This window comes from Watersipora subatra, chromosome 1, assembly GCF_963576615.1.
Source record: "Watersipora subatra chromosome 1, tzWatSuba1.1, whole genome shotgun sequence".
Lineage (NCBI taxonomy): Eukaryota > Metazoa > Bryozoa > Gymnolaemata > Cheilostomatida > Watersiporidae > Watersipora > Watersipora subatra.
The window spans coordinates 28,498,497-28,521,405 of record NC_088708.1 but is presented as its reverse complement, the minus strand read 5'-3'; the positions used below and the strand labels follow the sequence as shown (position 1 = coordinate 28,521,405).

Here is a 22,909-nt window from a genome sequence, read left to right as displayed (position 1 = left end):
AAGGTCTTAAGATGAGTTGGAGAAATTTATAAGAAAAAATTAAACTATAAAATAAACTATAAATATTATAAATTATCATGTCTATTATAATTTTTTAACTTTATGCTAAAATATGACTGATATGCGAATAGTCTTTGGAACAGTGTATTTGTTAAAAAATTAATTCTTGTCATGTAGTGTAACAATTAGAAGGTGAGGAATAGTCACACAAGTAGTCCACTTCATATTAAACCAAATCTATCTAATAGAAGCTGCTTGTAGTCAATAAGGAAAATAGCTCTAATTGTAATATGCTACGGCAACTCTAATGGCTGCATAGCTACACTATTATACAATGTGTACAAATTTGTTATCTACTCCTAACTGTGTAGACAACTCCTATATACCACAATGTGGTTGATTGTTATATATATTCTGGTGTAGAGGCTCAAGTTGTAGAATAGATTTAACACAGAAAATAAAAGTAAGACACTGGCTGATAGCAATAAGTAGCCTAGTTCTTTTTAGCAGAATTTTTGAAAAACTTGATCACCAAAATCCATTCCCTCTCTGCTGCATGTATGGCATTTTGTTCTGAACTAGATTTATTCTGGAACTAAATATACTGTGACCAACTGCTGACGGGATTTGGCACAGGAGTAATTGTGACTAGAACCTCTCCCTAACACCACCCAAGGTCCTTTTGTGATTCGAACCACTGATCTTATGATTACATGCCAGTGTACTAACCACTGGCCCACGGACTGCTTCGTGGTTCAGTTGTTCAAGTCCAAAATAAGTGGGACAAACACCTAACGATTTTTATGTACACAGTAAATGAATGACCCGCTTCAAAGTTCTCATGCAGGAAAAGAACTAACCACTGAGGAGGTACCTCTCTGTAGAGAACGGAGGTGGGATGAATATGCAGCTCATGGTTGTCTCTCACGGTTCTGTAGACTCCGATACCGGTATGGTGCAGCTTTGCAGCGTTTACAAAAATTCCTTTGGTGATACATTGTCTCACTGTCCTGCCATTTCCTAGAAAAATCAAGTAAGTTTATATGGACTAAAACGCTACCAGAAATATAAATAATATTGTAAAAACACAATTTAATGAAAATAAACTGTAGGTTAGCTTTGCGTAGCCTCATGTTTCTTAACTATAGGTAGAAAAGCTGTGAAAACTGCATCTTAAGGAGCAACATTGAGGCCTCTACAACTTATTTTTACAACTATGACATTTGTCAATGACATAGCTTACAATTTGTGACTCTTAGCAATTTGATTAATGATAGAGGCGCCTGCCTTCGTGTTAGTAGCAAGAGTTCAAGACAAAACATAAATAATTTCTAATGAAAGCTGATCGTGCATGAAATATTATTGAAGCAAAATTTTATAAACAGCCAATCAATGACGTCAAATGTGCTTGAAAGTCTTTAATTACCTATGTACTGAAAATACACATAAAAAGTTGTGTTTGATAACAGTTAGCTTTAATAATACTGGATAAGTCACTCATTTAGGTTACAATAATAACTGAGTCGACTTGGATGGATGTATGCAAACTTTTACTGTGTTGCCTGCTGATAATGTAGAGAATACTACATATCGTGTGGGTGGACAACTCCCAAAGTTGCTAACAGCAGGAGCTTTAAACTAAGGGGTTAGGACAATTTTGAGACGCCTTACAATAGGCAATTCCAAAATACCTCCACTGAACGAATAGCATGATGATTTTAATACCTAACACTATTTGAGTGATTATTTTGTTTGACTACTATCAGGAGTATATTAAAAGTGTACAAAAACTTGTATGTTGAAGAAACAGCAACTAACTTTTATCTCCCTCCTATCATCGATATTAATAAATCCCACGTTGTCATCGTGTTTGTCTGTCTGTTAGTCCGTATGAACACAATAAGTTTCTACATTTATTGGCTGATTTCATTCATATTTCAAACACTTACACGCACATGCTCCGTGTATTCCGCCAGGTCGCTAAAATACTCGGTTTCACAACTGTCTGGTTGCTGAAAACCAGCCTCTTGAACACCCACCTGCAGGTTATCTGATTTAAAACAACAAAAATTCTGGGCATCACAAAGCTTACTGCTAGTTTTATTTAAATGAAGCAAAATAAACAGACAAATAAACATAAAGTTTGCGACACATTTGCAAGCGGGAGCTGAATGAGTCGCTTTACCACACCAACATAATTAACTCTCCTTACCATTACAAGACTCAATGGGTAGCTTGAACCTTGACAGCACATTCCTTAACTGCTGCCGTATAGACAGCGCTCTAAGCAGACCCTTATAATTGAGATAATGCTGTCGACAGAACTTCTGACTCCGATGATTCTGATAAAACATAAGATAAGAGCATATGGAAGAAAACTTGTAGAAGGGAATTTCTCATGTGTTTTCTTTCACTTAGACTGAGACCTTTATCTAGCTATGATTGTTCAATCGCTACTATATTTAGAGAACAGAATAGAAAGGCTGACGATGTAGTCAGAAAATATCAGAGATATATGAGGAACTAAACAAGCTCAATGGTCGGCTACAAATAAGAAATGGTAAAAATGTACTAATAAAGTAACAAAAGTAAAAATTATAATAAATAAATTCATGGTATCAAGTAAATAAAAATACATAAAGGATGTGCTAAGAAAATCTACGCAAAAATTGAGCATCAGAAATGAAAAAAACAAATATAAACAAAAAAAGGCATGAAATGGAAAAGGCAGGAAAGGGAAAAAAGAGATATGAAATTTAGGTGACATACTAGCGATAAAAAACAAAAACAAGCATAATTCAAAAACTAGGAGCAGAAAATATGAAAAAATAAGCATAACGAGAAAACAATAGGGAAAAAAAGTGGTGTGAGAGATGAACAAACCAAGGACATAAGTGAGGAGGCACATAAAGAGAGATGAACAAACTAAGGACATAAGTGAGGAGACACATTAAGAGAGATGAACAAACCAAGGACATAAGTGAGGAGGCACATAAAGAGAGATGAACAAACTAAGGACATAAGTGAGGAGACACATTAAGAGAGATGAACAAACCAAGGACATAAGTGAGGAGGCACATAAAGAGAGATGAACAAACTAAGGTCATAAGTGAGGAGACACATTAAGAGAGATGAACAAACTAAGGACATAAGTGAAGAGACACATAAAGAGAGATGAACAAACTAAGGACATAAGTGAGGAGACACATAAAGAGAGATGAACAAACTAAGGACATAAATGAGGAGACACATAAAGAGAGATGAACAAACCAAGGACATAAGTGAGGAGACACATAAAGAGAGATAAACAAACTGAGGACATAAGTGAGGAGACACATAAAGAGAGATGAACAAACCAAGGACATAAGTGAGGAGACACATAAAGAGAGATGAACAAACTGAGGACATAAGTGAGGAGACACATAAAGAGAGATGAAAAAACCAAGGACATAAGTGAGGAGACACATAAAGAGAGATGAACAAACTAAGGTCATAAGTGAGGAGACACATTAAGAGAGATGAACAAACTAAGGACATAAGTGAAGAGACACATAAAGAGAGATGAACCAACTAAGGACATAAGTGAAGAGACACATAAAGAGAGATGAACAAACTAAGGACATAAGTGAGGAGACACATAAAGAGAGATAAACAAACTGAGGACATAAGTGAGGAGACACATAAAGAGAGATGAACAAACTAAGGACATAAGTGAGGAGACACATAAAGAGAGATAAACAAACTAAGGACATAAGTGAGGAGACACATAAAGAGGGATGAACAAACTAAGGACATAAGTGAGGAGACACATAAAGAGAGATGAACAAATTAAGGACATAAGTGAGGAGACACATAAAGAGAGATGAACAAACCAAGGACATAAGTGAGGAGAGACATAAAGAGAGATGAACAAACTGAGGACATAAGTGAGAAGACACATAAAGAGAGATAAACAAACTGAGGACATGAGTGAGGAGACACATAAAGAGAGATGAACAAACTAAGGACATAAGTGAAGAGACACATAAAGAGAGATGAACCAACTAAGGACATAAGTGAAGAGACACATAAAGAGAGATGAACAAACTAAGGACATAAGTGAGGAGACACATAAAGAGAGATAAACAAACTGAGGACATAAGTGAGGAGACACATAAAGAGAGATGAACAAACTAAGGACATAAGTGAAGAGACACATAAAGAGAGATGAACAAATTAAGGACATAAGTGAGGAGACACATAAAGAGAGATGAACAAACTGAGGACATAAGTGAGAAGACACATAAAGAGAGATGAACAAACTAAGGACATAAGTGAGGAGACACATAAAGAGAGATGAACAAATTAAGGACATAAGTGAGGAGACACATAAAGAGAGATGAACAAACTAAGGACATAAGTGAGGAGACACATAAAGAGAGATGAATAAACTAAGGACATAAGTGAGGAGACACATAAAGACAGGCAGAAGAGAGCAGCAACAGAAGAGACAAGAGAGGAGCAAAGGAACTAAAATTACCTCATCAAATGCATTGAAAACATTGAGTAGAGTCAGGTGGTCTCCCTCAGCAGCTGTGAACATCCTCTTCACTTTCTCCTACAGCAAACTGACAAGGTTTACCCCCTACGCACAAGATCGCCACATTTACTATGTATCCTTCATTACAAAACCTATCACCAGCCTAATTATCTTTCACCGATTCAGATGATTTAGTGGTCAAATGCATGAATATATTAGGGTAGGAGTAGCATTTTTCACAAAATGGCTGTTTAGAAACTTGTATAAAGATAAAGCGATCAAAGGCATGGCATAATATTTACAATACGGGCTACTATTCAAGTTTGGCTTCACAACAACAAATAAACATTTCAAATGACCATGTCTTATCTCCCTTACTCTATTTGAACATGAGCTCGATATGTAAAGCACGGCAGCTGGCTGTGTTCACTGACTTCACGAACGGTAGATAGGTGCACACAAGAGTGACATGCGACGCAGGAAACCATGCTTGGTTATAGTATTAGCTCTAATTGTGGGATGCGTTCATGGTCGGACCACTGGGTGGGTATGCATAATCATTATCATAGTAACGGTGAAATGATACTTGCCACAAGTTTAAAAATTAGACATGACTGGTAGAGTAGCGCAACAGAAGGCTCATGAGAAAAGGCTGTACTCATTGTAGACGAAATAATTATATAACCTTGAACTCATTGTAGACAACATAATTATATAACCTTGAACTCATTATAGACAACATAATTATATAACCTTGAACTCATTGTAGACAACATAATTATATAACCTTGTACTCATTGTAGACAACATAATTATATAACCTTGTACCCATTATAGACAACATAATTATATAACCTTGAACTCATTGTAGACAACATAATTATATAACCTTGTACTCATTGTAGACAACATAATTATATAACCTTGAACTCATTGTGGGCAACATTATATAACCTTGAAAACGAGGTGACTTGTTTGCACATTAGATCTATAACCGCCAAGTTGGTTGTCAGCAATGTGATTCAGAAGTCCAGACTTCATGTTTGTTTATAGCGGATGCACTACCTCTAGTCTTCTCATCCAATGAGAAGACATATATACATACCACCTATACTTCTGGCTACTGCATTTTCAATTTAGGTTGTCTGAGTCAGGGAAACGTGAGTCAAGGCCGTCAACAGACCTACACTCTTGGTATGACTCATCAACTGAGAGAAACTTACGGAGCAGTAACTCGTTATATAAAGGTAATTTTATTATATTCCACTGTTTGTGGCATCTGTCATTGTCTGCACAGACTTACACTATTAGCATTGTCCATAACTAAAATTTAATTGACATTTTAAAAGATCAATAGCGGTAAAATTACAATGTTCATCGGCTGGTCAATGACACTTTGCAAAATCAATCTTTTTAAATCAAATTCATGTCTTATTTTAAATTTTGATGGATGAATTTTGAAGCGATAACCGTGGAAGTCAGGCTAACAACATACGGTATAGTAGTTAGAATCGTGCTCTACAATGGATGAATTTTGAAGCGATAACCGTGGAAGTCACTCTAACAACATACGGTATAATAGTTAGAATCGTGCTCTACAATGTTACCAATTGTTTTTGCCCAATTGGGTCAAAACCACTCAGGCTATATGGTATTATATCAACATGGTACATGGTGATATAAAACCATATGTTTACATGGTATTATATTTACTTAATCTCTGTTGATCTCTGCCAGCAAAATTTCAGGCCATGCCTATATTTTTATTGACTAATTTTATTGACCTTTCACTGTACTGACCTTTTGCAATTAAATCAAAATGGATGGTGGATTCATAAATAATTTTTCAATTGTAGTTTTGACACTGAGATGCAAAGCATCAATTGCTATATCTGAACCACTAACTGTGAGCTTGCTATTCAGCATAACATGTTTCCATGACACATCAATTACCAGCTCACATATGTATATCTTCACAACACATGCTTAGAACACGTAGTCATGTAATTACACCAAACCATCATTTTGGCTTCATGAAAAGGACAGGACCGTGAAACGCAATGAGATTTGTGTGATTGCAACTGCCTCTAGAACAGAAATAAATGGCAAAAACCCACATAAAGAATTGTTGTAGCATAGATCCAATCAGCCAATAGTCACCAGTGTCAAGTTATTCAAAGTTATACGATGACGTTCCATCTAAAGCAGTTGTGTTGAAAGGTTATCTGCCTCCCACATTGACGAGAAGTTTATAAACAGGTACAGTACTAGATTCATGGACTGTACGCTGTTACACAAAAACCTTGAAGACAAATAGCGACACAATCTATCAGCTATTACAGTACATGATGGGATAAAGAGTCTTGGTGTCTGACCTGATCCAGTGTCGCCATATATGTACATTTCTACTTTACAGTGACAAATGACAGATTAACAGACCAAAATGATCTGGCCTAATATTTTATCAGTGAACATGTTGACTGACCCAATAACTGACTAGCTAACAAACCAACTAACCAACCCAAAGGACTGACCAAATGACTGGCCAAACAACTGACCAGATGACAACTGACCAGATGACAACTGACCAGATGACAACTGATTGGCTCAACAACTGACCAGCTGACAAACTGACTGGCTCAACAACTGACCAGATGACAACTGGCCAGATGACAACTGACCAGATGACAACTGATTGGCTCAACAACTGACCAGCTGACAAACTGACTGGCACAACAACTGACCAGCTGACAAACTGACTGGCCCAACAACTGACTAGCTGACAAACTGACTGACACAACAACTGACCAAATGACAAACTGACTGGCTCAACAACTGACCAGATGACAAACTGACTGGCTCAACAACTGACCAGATGGCAAACTGACTGGCTCAACAACTGACCAGATGACAAACTGATTGGCACAACAACTGATGAGCCAACAAACAGGCAGATGCAAGAACAGACCCTGCTAAAAAATCAGTCAGCAAACTGACATAAACACCGACTAATGAAATAACACACAAATTAACCTGCATTTTAGCTGATAACTGATCTGCTGAAAGAACGGTCCCTGCAACGAGACAAACTATTCAACTGGTTCCAATAACATAGTCACATTTTTACTATACAGATATACAGGCTGTCTGGATCCTCCCTACTGTGACAAGCGCAGTCGTAATCATAGTGGCAGCAGTCAGCATATTGGCAGTACAGTTGATACGGCAACGTAGATTGAAAAGACGACAACTAGGACTACTAACCATAGAGATGTTTGACATCACCAAAACACCAAAGAGAAGCATGAGAGGCCTGACTGTAAGCGTAATCAAACTTGACCAAAAACCGTCGAAGAGTGATGGAATGACAGATTCCCTGTGGTTAAAAAGTGAGGGGTGCCATGGATATGCATATATGTAGAAATGCTCTTGTTTTAAACCCTTACAGAATTCCAACATAGCCTATTACATAACAAGCAGAGAAATTGTGGCAGCATTTGATTGGTTAAAATAGTTTCACATTTTGCTCAACCAAAAGATTTATTTATTTATTTTAGTTTTAGTTTACTGATCTTAACAATCTATAACAAAATATATTACATAAATATTGCCCTTAATTTAATAACCTTGTCATAAAAAGGTTGAACTGTCAACTCTTGTCTCTAAAACCTTAAAAATAGCATTGCATTTGTCATGACGATCGTTGACCCCTCAAAAGGTCCAATTCCTTGTAAGTCCAGGAAAAGGACGAGAAGACTTTTACTCCCTAATCGAAACTCAAAGCGAAATCCGATTAATCAAAAAGCTTAATAAGATCTTACATGTAAACACACGTAAAAAATTATATCTAAAGTATTAAAATTTCCAAAACCATTCTTAAGCTTAGTTGTACAATGAAATTGGTTCTTTGGAGCCACTAGTCACATAACCTATATGCATTAAACTGACAGATCTTCAGCAAACAAGCAAACTCATATTCAAGCACTCATAAACCAACCTGCACATACAACATTAACATAAGTTTTTGGAAAAGACGCAGATTCAAAGCCATCCAGTAAGTTTTCATCTCGTAGAGGATACTTGTTCTTACTACATTTAGGTAATAACCGTATCAAAAGAGTATAGATGATTCTCTTGTAAAACACAAGATAAACATTGTGACTTCACTTGAACTGGCAGCCCATACCACTAATTGTAAAAACCGATAAGCACGAATAAGCAGTGAGATATAGTGCACAATCTGCTACCGAGCAAGGTAATTTTGTCGATAAGAAGTATTTGTTTGCACAGTGTAACTACCGGTAAGATTAAACCTAAATGGAATATTAACAATTCAAGTTTCCGTTGCTACGTGTTTTCCTCTAGAACCAACTTTCCACACTTATTGTTAACAAAAAAATGTCCCATGGCATTCCTAAAAACGCCTATCACCTATGTATACACCTATCACTTACAATATGTATACACCTATCCTATGTATATGACTTGTAACACTTAGCGTGAGTTATCTTCTCTCATCATGTATCTTATGAAAACTACATTTCATTTTGTCATATTTAAAGCTAAAATCAACACGGTGCTCACAGAATGCAACTCACAGCTTTCATCTTCTCGTTAGCTGAGTGCACAAAGACATTCTGTATCTGCGTCATAGCTGCAATAGTAAGCAATTCCTCAGCGCAACCCATATCCGCGCTGGCCAACAGCATCCTCCCAAACATAGGGTGCAGGGGCATCTCTGCCAGCCTCTCTCCATTTGGTTGAGTCAGAGCACATCGATTGTCTAAAGCTCCGAGGGCGTACAATAGCTCCACGGCTTGCAGCATGTTCTCGGCTGGTGGTTTCTGAAATTTTCATGAGAATATTGATATGTCAAAGGTTAGTTTCCTTCAAAGAAGTCTCATTGGTGTATTATATGTAGTTCTTTGATCGAACTCGGCTGAAAAACTGATATGGTCAATGAAATACTGCTAAACTCTGTGTACTAAGTCATGCTGCTCAAAAATTTTATCAAAAAGCATTAAAAGAACAAAAGCGTTATCCAATAAAACAAAAATTTTGCAATGATACTCCTTTAATACTAGTTTTCTATCTCTGAATAGACCGAGTTCTATTAACCTGTCCTTGACACTAAAAGGGCTGTAGCTACTGAGTGTTGGCTATACTTAAACTGTACATCAACCCACACTTGTGTAGGGAAGTTCATTGTATTGGTTGACACAATGTCACACGATCAAATCATCCACCTACCATCACCTACCCAACCCAACCCAATAAAAACTTTATATACCGTATTTGTCAAGAGTGGAATGTGAGGATTCATTGACAGCTGTAATGCAGCTTGAGGTAACACAAGATCTGACGATGTTCACATAGGCAATTTGCTTGAGAGATGAATCGAGTACATCAATCAGTGCCATGAAAACAATATTGACCAAGTCTAACATTTATATGATTGCTTATTCAACAACAAAATCATCGTCACAATCGCGTGTTCTTGTTGTGAAGTATATATTTTAAATTTGACTACGAGGCGCAAGCTGTGACAAGGTTTTAGATATTTACAATAAAAACTCAGAACCAGGTATAAAACTATATCAAAACTAATAACCTGGCAGTCTCAAGTGACATGAGAGGTGTGTGCGCCAATAAAGCACAGAGAATAACTATGTTTACAATAATTCTAAACACTTGCAAGGCGAATGATTGGTGCAGTTGGTAGTGTGATGCGTGACATAGCAGAATGCCCCGGGTTTGAATCCTATACAAAACACAATCTTTTTCCCTCAACCTCTAATCGCTTTTGTGAACATTTTCACAGACGTGTTTACAACTAGTTAGTCATGTAGTTTTAACACGAATACATACGATAGTCATTAACTGTTTGCATAAAAACCATTCTATAATACAGCTTTTTACTGCACCTCATGTGCTAAGATCATAAGTTTGCCTGTCGTTGTTCCATGTAGCAATATGTAGCTACTCCTCAAACCCGATAGCTTAATATTTTATCCTTATAAATCTACAATTAGTCACTAAAGACAGAACTAATGGCATTATTTGCAGCTGTGAGCATATGTAATCACCTATGATTACTCTCTCCAATGTTTATCAAGCTACCAATATTAAATATGACTGTAGGGTAGGTGAACTCACTGATATGTAGTCAAATCTAACGATGTTAACAATCCCCAGGGCCTTCATCTGCAAGACAAGGGGAGACAAGTCACTCCTTTGCATGTCAGGCACCTGAGTGGTTGATAGCTTATCATACTCACTCTCTGAAAAAGAATGACTGAACGTCTCCATCATATTATTCATATATACTATATTTCATCTAAAGTTCAAACTATCTCCATGTCTTCTAAGAGATTTGCATTGCGCCATAAACCTGAAATGCCAAATTAGAAAGTAATTTGGTTACACCCACTGTCATGAGACCTGAATTGAACAGTTGCAGCAGTCAATTCACTTGAATGACCTCATTGACAGCGAAGTGGTAACACGCCTGCTTCAGAAAATTTAAAACACCCTTAACAGCGGATAAGGACAAACAGCGGTAAGGACAAACAGCATACCGTTACCTGTATAGAGCCTGTAGACTTTGCCAGCACGTACTCTACCTGCCCTCCCGGCTCTTTGTACAGCAGATGCCTGTGATATCTTTGTTATAACTAGTGATGCTAAAACAACGTTATATAGACTGTTTATCATAGTTCACTGCCTATCAACCTTCAACAACTACAGAGAGTATGTATTTTTTTAATATTTTGGATACGGTTGTAATATCAAAGCTAGTTACTACTTACATATAGAAGCCTTTGGATTATAAGACATCAGCTTCACATACCCGCAGTCCACAACTACAACCAGCCGATATTGTGACATCATCAGACATGCAATATGACTTTTTCAAACGAGATATGAAGTACACAGAAAGAGCATGTGTTTTACAGTAGCCAATATGCACATAAGGTTCCAGTAGTTTGAGCGGCAAGTTGCAGTTATGTTAAGGTCACCCACAGTTTTTTTATAGTACAACCTATAACTACTTATAGTACAACCTAAATTTACCCATAGTACAACTCATAGCTTTCCAGAGTATAACCTACAGTAGTCACAGTACAATCTAGTTGTTCACAGTACAACCTATAATTTACTCACAGTATAACCTAAATTTACCTATAGTACATCATAGTACAACCTACAGTTGCGCATTATACAACTTATAGTTACTCATAGTACAACCTAAATTTACCCATAGTACATCCTAAATTTACCCATAGTACAACCCAGTTTTTTAGAGTACAACCTACAATTATACATAGCACAACCTACAATTTCTCATAGTACAACCTACAGTTACATATTCATAGTGCAACCTACAGTTACCACAAGTACAACCTATTGTTACTCATAGTACAACCCACAGTTACTCATAGTACAACCCACAGTTACTCATAGTACAACCTACAGTTACCGCTAGTACAACCCATCGTTACTCAAAGTACAGCACACAGTCACCCACAATAAAACCCATGATGATTCAGAATTTGACCTAAGGTAAACTGAAAGTTAATCCATGAGGAACACAACTGTATCTGAAAGAATTGTGATTTTTACCTAGATTAGCTGATTTTGATTCAGAGAGACCGTTTCACCTCTATCAACCTGACATGTCAGGACAGGGAGAGCAAGAATTTAAGCCACTAACTCTCACCATAAACTATCCCATTTATGGTGATAGAGGCCTCAGCTATGTTGGTTGCTAAAACAATCTTCCTCGTGTCCTGTGGGGTTCGCTGAAATACCTTCATTTGATAATTCGCTGGTAGACTGCCATGCATCGGCAAAATCATCATCTTTTGATGACGAGAAGACAAATCCCTGCTAATTTCCCTGAAGCAATAAACAGAGAGTAGATATTCCCAAATACGTTATATATATATATAAATATATATATATAAATACGATAGTGAGCAAAATAGCTGTCAAGGTTCCGAGACTAGTCTTCACAATTGTATCTGAAACTTCTCATTATCAACATTATGAGTAACATCGCCACAAATTGTAAGGCTGAAATACTATGAAAAGATATCAAGCGAATTCGCTGAAAATCCACCAGTATTGGTGCTAACACTATCGTCGGGACACTGGTTTATTTGTGGATAATAGATTATCTTTTCTGCCATGATTGGCTAGCTAATCATCAGTCTGAAAATAAAATAAATAAAATGCACAGAAAGGAAAAGTTCATGGTATAACAAAAACCTGATTCTAAAGTGATACAATGCAATTTGAAATTAGAACTGCTTTAAAAATAAAATTATCACATACAAATACTGAGAAAAATATTATTTTCATTACAAACATCGTAATAAAAATTAATTATAATTTTTAAGTATAATTGTCAAAAGCATAAGATTACACTTTGTTCAACACTCTGGTGTGCTTTACAGAGTGTTCATAGCAAGGCTGGCAATGATACTAGCGTTTCGCAATGACTCATACTTAATCTCTAGACTATTTCAGCCTTGACACTCGCACCAACTACTATAACTACGATGCTAGCCAGAACTGTTGCAGCTGCTACAAGCGAACATTCTTTTCAGCTAACATAGAAATGTTAAAAATTCCAAGCAATGTTGTTCAATAACATACCTCAGCTCTGCCACTGCAAAATCTATTTCGTCCTACAAAAGAAGATAACAGTTGAGGTTAAGATGATTAAAAACACAAAGTCTGAAACTATAAACCAAAGTCTGAAACTATAAACAAAAGATTTTCGTGCTAAAACATGTGAACTGGTTACGTGAGCAGCCAACAATCGTAAAAAAATGTTGAATTAACTAAAAATGCGCAGGTCTGTGTGACCAAAAAACACCATCATTAGAGAGACGATTACGTAACTGTAACACTGACAACAAAACACCATATATACTCACAGCTCCAGTCAGAAACGCCAAGACATCCCCGGGAGGCTCTCCTTTGTGTATTTTAGCAATAGTGTCAACGGTTTCCTGAACATAGTTCTGACAAGCAGCAGTCAGATAGTGCACATCTACCGGAAATGATCGGCCCTCCAAAGGCATTATAATAGCTGTATCTTTGAATTTGTCACCACTTTCATTCGTGTTGAAAAACTCATGAAACATCTGAAGGCAAATAACAACAGGCTGTTACGGTGCCTAACATCTCTATATTAACATCGCTATATTAACATCTCTATATTAACATCTCTATATTAACATCTCTATATTAACATCTCTATATTATAAAAGAAGCATAAACAATAAGAGAGCAGAATCGCTAGTTGTAAAACAAAGTGAAGTTGTTTTCTCTTGTCATTGAGCAATTTTCACTTTGGACTTGTTGATTATTACTAAACAATGTGTCTAGCAATCTTTATATATTGATTGCGTTTCCATGCTCTTTCTTAGCATCATTTGAAACACAAAAAAGTGGAAAGCTATAAAAGCTTATCCTCTGATTCTTATTTTTCTAAAACCGAAACTCCCACGAAAAATATTAAATTTTCAAGTATTTCTCCGGCCACGAGTCATATCCTTGGCAATAAAGACACAGCGTTGCGTTTTCTACCTTAGCTACTCCTTGTTAAAAGTTCTAAAACCGAAACCTTAAAACTAATTAATAAGCTATTAAGTTATAAAAAGAACCTTTAAGAAGTGAGACTCAACTTGTGAATTGATGAGAATAAACTGGAACAGGTTAACAATAGTGTCAACAATACTGCCTTCAGCAGGTTAACAATAGTGTCAACAATACTGCCTTCAGCAGGTTAACAATAGTGTCAACAATACTGCCTTCAGCAGGTTAACAATAGTGTCAACAATACTGCCTTCAGCAGGTTAACAATAGTGTCAACAATACTGCCTTCAGCAGGTTAACAATAGTGTCAACAATACTGCCTTCAGCAGGTTAACAATAGTGTCAACAATACTGCCTTCAGCAGGTTAACAATAGTGTCAACAATACTGCCTTCAGCAGGTTAACAATAGTGTCAACAATACTGCCTTCAGCAGGTTAACAATAGTGTCAACAATACTGCCTTCAGCAGGTTAACAATAGTGTCAACAATACTGCCTTCAGCAGGTTAACAATAGTGTCAACAATACTGCCTTCAGCAGGTTAACAATAGTGTCAACAATACTGCCTTCAGCAGGTTAACAATAGTGTCAACAATACTGCCTTCAGCAGTTTTCTCAGTGCATGAGCCTACATTGGATGCAGGGTAACTAATTAATGTGATTTGGTTACTGACAATATTCTTTAACTGTATGGAAATCCACATGTGATTATTCCCTTCAACACGATAATGACACTGAAGACCGACAGAATCTGTATTACGTAAATGATGCTCTCGACGTTAGGAGCATGACAAAAAGCATCAAAGGCCTCTTTCTCCCTTCAAATTAATATGATTTGACAATGGAAATAGTCGATTCTGCAAATGCAATGTACAGCGCATGTACTAGTGATTAAGGATAATGATTTCCAAGTGAGTTAAAAGTTAGGAGTCACCTTTGCATCTAAGGTAGCAGACGATATAATCACACGCAAGTCTTTTCTCTTCTTGAGTATTTTTTTCATTAGCCCGAGAGCCATATCTGTCTGCAGGGAACGTTCATGCGCCTCATCAAGCATGATAACACTAAAGCAGCAAACGGGTAATTTTGATTGGTCAAGCATTCAGAATACAAACTTGCCACAATGACACCAGATATGCATTAAGTTCAAAGACTACTAATAAACAATACCAATAAGATCATGCAAGATTTTCGATTCTTGTTAGGGTTATACACAGTAACCCTTCCTACTTCGTGTCATGGGTTTTATTAGGGTTAGACACAGTAACCCTTCCTACTTCGCATCATGGGTTTTATTAGGGTTATACACAGTAACCCTTCCTACTTCGTGTCATGGGTTTTATTAGGGTTATACACAGTAACCCTTCCTACTTCGTGTCATGGGTTTTATTAGGGTTATACACAGTAACCCTTCCTACTTCGCGTCATGGGTTTTATTAGGGTTATACATAGTAACCCTTCCTACTTCGCATCATGGGTTTTATTAGGGTTATACACGGTAACCCTTCCTACTTCGCATCATGGGTTTTATTAGGGTTATACACAGTGACGCCTCCTACTTCGTGTCAAGGGTTTTTGGTGGCCTTCATCCGGATAATTATGGCGATACACTGTCAGTCTCATCTCTAAAGCACGAACGCGACCTCACAGTTTATTGATATAAAAATCCTCTAACAACAAGCTTGTTGATGTCAGTGATAAAAACTAAAACCTCCTCCAAGAATAGTTTGAGACTGCTGTTCAACTGTTGAATAGTTTGAGACTGCTGTTCAACAGTTGAATAGTGTGAGACCGCTGTTCAACTGTTGAATAGTGTGAGACCGCTGTTCAACTGTTGAATAGTGTGAGACTGCTGTTCAACTGTTGAATAGTTTGAGACTGCTGTTCAACAGTTGAATAGTGTGAGACCGCTGTTCAACAGTTGAATAGTTTGAGACCGCTGTTCAACAGTTGAATAGTTTGAGACTGCTGTTCAACAGTTGAATAGTTTGAGACTGCTGTTCAACAGTTGAATAGTTTGAGACTGCTGTTCAACTGTTGAATAGTTTGAGACTGCTGTTCAACTTTTGAATAGTTTGAGACCGCTGTTCAACTGTTGAATAGTGTGAGACCGCTGTTCAACTGTTGAATAGTTTGAGACTGCTGTTCAACTGTTGAATAGTTTGAGACTGCTGTTCAACTGTTGAATAGTTTGAAACTGCTGTTCAATAGCCTGGGCATGGCTCTCTTGGGGGATGGGGGGAAGAGAGATGCCCAGGCTAGCTGTTCAACTGTTGAATAGAATCACACAACTTCTCCCTCACCTACACTGAATTGCCGACAAGCGCTTTTCATCATTTTACTATCCTGACACTGATTAGCTCCAAAATATTCAGAAATGACATGACCTCTTTGATTCTCACCCCAGCCATTCTTTAACCATCAGTTCTTGTTAATCTTTTACGGATTATATTATTGTAAATAAAATTTACTATACAAGCATACCGCATGCACAAAAACATGTATCTAAATGTATGGTAATTTTGAAAGTTTAGAAAACAGTTAAGTTTTCTGAAATGTTCAAATTATGGCTCATACTTTTAAAAAAAATCTAATTATTTTGTGGAAATAAAACTCCAGTTTTATAGGTAGGTTTGGAACATAATCCCTGTGAAGAAAGAGGGATTACTGTAATTTAGACTTCCTGATATCAGATTTGAGTATGATGGGAAGGAATGTCAGCAATAAATGCAATTTTTAATAATTAATATTTCACAAACTTAAAGACGAGCACAAGAATATAGCATCTATCCAGATGAAAATTACGAGTGAGTAATAACAGCAAAAAGCGGTATGTTGATCTGGCAATATGATGCTGCTCTTAAGCATTACCTGTATTGTCGAAGAATAGGGTCATTCATAATCTCCCTGATGAGCATGCCATCAGTGACAAACTGTGAATCAACAAACCAAAAAGAGTAAGTGAAGAGAATTTCAAATATTTATGAAAAATATTGTGCAGTTTCGTAGTCAACAGTTTCAAGACCGACGAAACAACCAGTCTAGTTGAAGAATATGATGTGAATTTTAGAATTTTAGATGACTATTGGACCTGAGTAAATTTGGCCAGAGAGAGACATCTGACAATATCCAAAATTGGATTGAATGTGAACTATTACCGATTTCAGTGTAACTGATTTCGGTGTAAATGGACAGAAATTCTTATTCTTACCTTTACTCGCGTCTCATTCTCATCCCAGCAATCATCAAATCGAATCTTATAACCTATTTCTCTTCCAATCATGCTGCCCCGCTCATCGGCCACCCTCGAAGCGAGAGTAACGCAGGCAACTCGACGTGGTTGTGACACAGCTATTGCGTAACCAAACTTTGCGTAGCCTGTTTCTAATAGGTATTGGGGAACTTGAGTACTTTTACCACTTCCTGTACAACAGATACCAAGTCATCCGCCATAGTGCAAAATATGTTTCCAATAATCAAGATCACTTATTAAAGCATAACTAACTTTGTTGTTGATTAACGACAACAAAGTTTCCACAACAACTTTGTTGTTGTGAAACAGAGAAAAACCTAAGGCTTGTTTCTGTCATACACTCAGTTTCCTGAGGTTATGATACTTCAGTTCATCAGTGTATGGAAGTGCGTCAAAATCATTAATGGAAGTGTGTCGAGTTCGTCGAGTTAATGCGTCGAAGATGGCCCGGCAAATCATAATAAGTTTTTTGATTGAGCTTTGCGGAAGGACTGTGCTAGTTGATGTTTTATCATTTCACTTTGTGAATGTCTTAGTCTTTTTAACAAGCTCTTACATAATGACATAGTATAAAAAACTGAACCCGAGGTTGCCATTAACGTCAGTTTTTCTCATGGAATATGCCGGATCTCGCAGCACATTCTTGACACTCATACCGTTATAACCATGATAAGTTATACCTTGACTTCATACTGACTAACATTTGTTCCATTGGTTAAAACACCATCCCAAACCTTTTCATTAATATAAGATTACCATGTCTACCAAGTGTCTATACCGATGATAGCTGAAGAATTTTGCAATTAGAGAGATCACAAGATAAATAGAATTACACATCGGTGTAAAAGACTCGGTATGTATCAGAAGAATGAGACCAAACACTACCCACCAGTTTCTCCGACTATTATAGTTGTCTGGTAATGCTCTACGCAATATAGCACATGTGTTCGGTGCTTGAATATTGGGAGTTGTTCTCTCTGCTGTCTTATAGACAAGGACATATGTGGATTATAAGATGATGTGATTATTTCATTGCCTATCCGCTCTTCCTTTATATCCTCTCCAGGAGCAGACGTGCCTGTTGACATAAACAAAATGTAAATAAAAGCTCTAAACAAATTCCACACAACCATTACATTTTTTAGTGGCCCAACATATATTCATATGTTAGACTCAAGCATAGAAAATTGGTTCCTTAAGTTAATTTATAGAATGATATACGTGATGGAAATTATGTGAAAAAGGTTTTGAGTCCATTAACCCCAAGGAAACATCAATATAACGGGAATATGGTCTTAAAATATTAGCCAATTACACAATGGATTTCTAATGCCTTATGTGACCTTATGATAAATAACAGTATTTTATTAACAGTTTAGTACTTTGCATACATAAATAATTTTACTTCTATAAAAAATATGTCATATTGAGAAAATTAAACGAGGGAGCCAGATAATGATTTATCATTTATTAAAAACATAATTAGTTTTCTGTTTTGCCATCAATAATGTAAGTGGAATTAGAACTGGTGGTACTTATATTAAATGAATGACATTCTAACGAAAAATAGCAGAAGTGTGCTGATTTTAGATTTTTATCAAACCCAGTCAAAAACACACAGAGGCCATATGAGTATTCGATGTCTTCCGTTCATCTGCTCAATAAACTTGAAAATAGTAGTCTAATAAAAGTGTTTTTGAGACAGTACATTATTTGTTTTGCCAAACTATATATTTAAGCGTCTGGTAAACTATCCATCTCCCTTAGAGTACACAATATAAGCACTTAAATCGTATGTTCTTTCATTTTTAAGCTTTGTTTAGCTGTCATCACAATTTTATTAACCAATTTTAATGTTTCAAGGAAATTTAGACATCATATGTTGAGACTAACTTCATTTGTTGAGATATATATTTGTGCAAATTTGATGTTGAATTTAAAAAAATGTACGTAGAGGTCAAGGGTTGACTGAAATTGAAAACAACAATAAGAATTACAGTGGTCAAGAAATTTACACTACATGTAACACAGTGGTTAGAGAAAGAAACAAACTTTGGTAGAAATAATTGGTCATGTTGTATAACTATAAGCCACTCTGACAACTGAGAGCTGTGACATGAAAAATGAAATAGACTGTACGAAAATGGCGCTCAGACAGACGGATTGCGTTTAACAAAACTTATACATACGATGATAGTTGTCTAAAATTATACTAAGACAATGACAAAATATTAATAGTTATCTACTCATGAGCCATGCTAAAGGCTGCTCTAAAAAGCATTGGTATCTTGGAAAGTTTGATTGTCAAATGAATTCTGTGATAACAGCTAAGCAAAAAATAAAAAGTTGGTTTTTTGAGAGTTATGACGTTCACATGTGAGAAAAAGGGTTGGAAAGTATAAAATGCTTGATTCATATGTTGCTGTTTCTTGTTATTGTATAAATATTTCCTAAGTTATTACTGATTTTGTTTTATTCCACATTTGGTAGATTTTTTAGTTTGCTGGTATTAGTGGTCGCAAGCTGTTTGAGTAGCAAATAATTTGCTGTATATTTCACAAATTTTTTTATTAGTATCAGATGGTGAAGCAATACTAATTTTTTATCCACACACTTAATTTAATAGAGCCTTTGGGATGCTGTTTTTGTGTAGCTGAAAACCTTCATTATATATCAGCTAGAGTAACTTTTTATTGTGAAATCGCTTGTTCCATGATTGACACAAAATATTTTAGCTTGTCACCTTACTTTTATTTTATCTGGAATGTTATTCGTACATAAGTAACGCAGCTTGTGATGATGTTTAAAATTGCCTTTTGGCTCTTTCATGTTTTTCAATTCCCCATGGTTTGATCAAGTTCTTGAATATGCCCTAATTGCCGCTTAATTTTTCTTGAAAAGCACTATTATAAAGAGCTAACCATTTTACACTCATTGGGCTTTTTTGAGCTGTTCAAATTTTTGAGTTACAAGCTAACAGAAATATTTCAAGTTTAAACAAGTTGACTGTTTAAACAACTGACATCGTCAGCTGTGTCTTAAAATGGCCTGAAACTAGTCACTGCATGAGAGACACCAAAGCCAATAGAAGACAACAATGTCAAATTCATCACATAAACTCAACAAATTTGAACGATTAGCAATTAGAGGCACCAACGACTGAACCATTTATATTTGATCTAGGCATATATGTACTTAGTTTATATAGTTCAGTTGCAGTCCTGTTTAGGATTACCTAATCTGCTGTTCAATATTTAGAGAAAAGTGATCATCACAGCCCTTTGTAGGTGCAATAATGACAGTTCATTTTGAACTAATCCAGCATTCTTAGAATGCTCTATTTGTTGCCATCGTCAAGCCATTAGTTACAGCCCTGATTCACCTTCATATTCCTCATGACAGTGAATTTAAATTTCAATCTAGACCTTAATTCACGGTTTGCTTCTTTCCCAGATAGTACAGCAGCTCTGCAGCTATCAGGGCAGACAATCATGATTCATCCGCTGTTGTATGGAAGTATCCGCAAAACAAGATATTGAAAAAAGAACGTCAATAAATTACTTACCCAATACATTTAATCATCAAAAAATCTACTACATGTATATTAAGAAGATTCAACTAGAATAAGCACATTAAGCAAATCAAAGAACCACACAAAAAACATTCGGAAGACACAAGTAAAAAAAATTAGGAATATGCATTACTAGCCAATCACAGAAAACCTACAAAAGAAATTAGATCTTTACTAGACACCACCAAAATTACTGGAGTTAGTCATCATATCTATCAGTACACTCCCATGATGTAATTAAAACAGGTCCACTCAAATACGCTGTTCTTTATGCTTCTAAGGCATAAAGAACAGAACCTGAGCACCTAAACACCTGCTCAAAGGTTAGCAGAAACATCTATAAAAGAAAACAGCTCCGATGATTCTGCTTCTCCCTTTCCCCACCACCTGCTGAGCTTTTTTTCTTCACTGTCAAGACTCCTTCTATTTCAACTGCTGAGCCTCCCTACCTATGGACTGTCATAATTATCATTTAACTGTCGAGACTTGCAGTTGTACGAGACTGAGTGAACGAGCATGGACGACCGTTCGAGTAAGGGTATAACTTTTATTGGCTATTTTAAGCTTTTCTCATTAATATTATTGTTTTAGAATTTTGCTAGTTGTGCATTTTAATTGTTTGGCTTAGAGAATATAAAAACAGCTTTTACTGGTAAATATCAGTATTGCTTATAGTAGCTTACCACCATCACTAGTACCTGAACCAGTAATAATCAAATTAGTTCACACAAGCTAAGAAGAAGTGCAAACTAAACATAGTCAGAATAGAATAAGATGACAAAGCAAATTCAACACTGATGTATGTGTGGATTTCAATGAATTGTGTACAACAAAATATTCCTTCCTAAGTCACCATAACACTGCTCAACATACGCAAGCCATTTAAAATGCAATCAAGAATAGCTTTGAGTTATGATATTATTGCCTCTTCAATACCTCAGTGTGGGTGATATTATCCCTTCATGAGATACCCATCGAATTGTCATGTTCCATCACATTTAATCGCAAGCTGTCTGTTTGCAAGCTGTAAAGAGTCCATGTCTTGATAGCATAAAATAAATGAGCCATTAGTGTAAACCAATGTATCTAATTTTCCACTTTGATTGAAATAAGGCGGTGGCTCCAACCCTAAATTCCCAAGCTTCCATACGCTGCACTAGCATTTTCCATTCTTAATAGGATTTCACTCTCTGGCTCTTGCATTGTGAGATACAATAACTTCACAATATGCCACGGTCTGACATTGTTTCCAGGTGGGTGCACGTGCTTGAGAAACACCTAGAAGCTTGCAGCTGATAAAAACTCCCTTTTTAATATCAAATTGATTTTAATGCTGAAGCGCCTTTCTGCAGTGACTAATCTATTTATCAAAACTTAAATTTGATGAAGATTGTGCGCTAATAGAGCACTGTCATTGGCAATAGAGACAAATTATCTATCATTAACGTACAGGCCTGCCAACCCAAGAGTTGGGCAATGCGTGAGATTTGGTTTTGGGGCAATTGATGTATCAATGATAGTATATACAAAATTGTGGAAATTGGGGCAAAAATCTCCCGCATTCTCATTTCTTTCTTTGGGGTGATTGCGTGAGTCTCGCGTCTCATGCGTGAGAGTTGGCAGGTATTTAATGTAAGGTTATTACCTGGCTTCCAAAACTTTCGTTTGCTGCTGTCGACATCCACCATATTCGCAATTGTCGTCCGCGTACTATAAGCTATTTATGCAATACAAATAAAAGCTGCTACAATTTACAAATTGTATTATTCACATTTGAGTCCATGCAAAAAAAAATTTGGTTTAATCGTCGCTAGTAATTAGAATTTCCATCCGACTCAAATTTCGTATACACGAACTACGAAGAAATGTATTTATTAATGTCGCTAATATTCGAGTTTGACATACTCGTAAGTTTCGGCGCATAAGGGCTCAACTGATGACTAGGGCGACATATAATC

At 36.4% G+C, this 22,909-nt stretch overlaps 1 protein-coding gene and 1 long non-coding RNA gene across 3 annotated transcripts in view; one reads left to right on the top strand and one right to left on the bottom strand.

Annotated features, from left to right (window-relative positions):
* LOC137401083 (probable ATP-dependent RNA helicase DHX35) overlaps nt 1-22,765 on the bottom strand; it is a 31,185-nt gene extending 8,420 nt beyond the window's left edge. Inside the window, exons 1-15 of one of the 2 annotated variants that reach the window (XM_068087438.1) lie at nt 22,597-22,765; nt 18,270-18,458; nt 17,339-17,550; nt 16,999-17,060; nt 15,062-15,191; nt 13,465-13,674; nt 13,181-13,212; nt 12,240-12,418; nt 11,329-11,382; nt 11,098-11,202; nt 10,676-10,800; nt 9,118-9,363; nt 4,520-4,597; nt 2,213-2,342; nt 861-1,020 (exon numbers count right to left, since the gene is read on the bottom strand). In XM_068087438.1, the coding sequence (XP_067943539.1) occupies nt 861-1,020; nt 2,213-2,342; nt 4,520-4,597; nt 9,118-9,363; nt 10,676-10,800; nt 11,098-11,202; nt 11,329-11,382; nt 12,240-12,418; nt 13,181-13,212; nt 13,465-13,674; nt 15,062-15,191; nt 16,999-17,060; nt 17,339-17,550; nt 18,270-18,458; nt 22,597-22,639 (1,955 nt within the window). In that variant the 5' untranslated portion in view covers nt 22,640-22,765. The remainder of the gene's footprint in view (nt 1-860; nt 1,021-2,212; nt 2,343-4,519; nt 4,598-9,117; nt 9,364-10,675; nt 10,801-11,097; nt 11,203-11,328; nt 11,383-12,239; nt 12,419-13,180; nt 13,213-13,464; nt 13,675-15,061; nt 15,192-16,998; nt 17,061-17,338; nt 17,551-18,269; nt 18,459-22,596) is intronic. The other variant, XM_068087447.1, reaches the window with a different exon arrangement.
* Nucleotides 4,958-8,101, top strand: LOC137401168 (uncharacterized). The gene is made up of 3 exons (XR_010979295.1): nt 4,958-5,062; nt 5,660-5,766; nt 7,654-8,101. It is a non-coding gene; the product is annotated as an uncharacterized lncRNA (long non-coding RNA).
* Nucleotides 22,766-22,909: the final 144 nt, after the last annotated feature.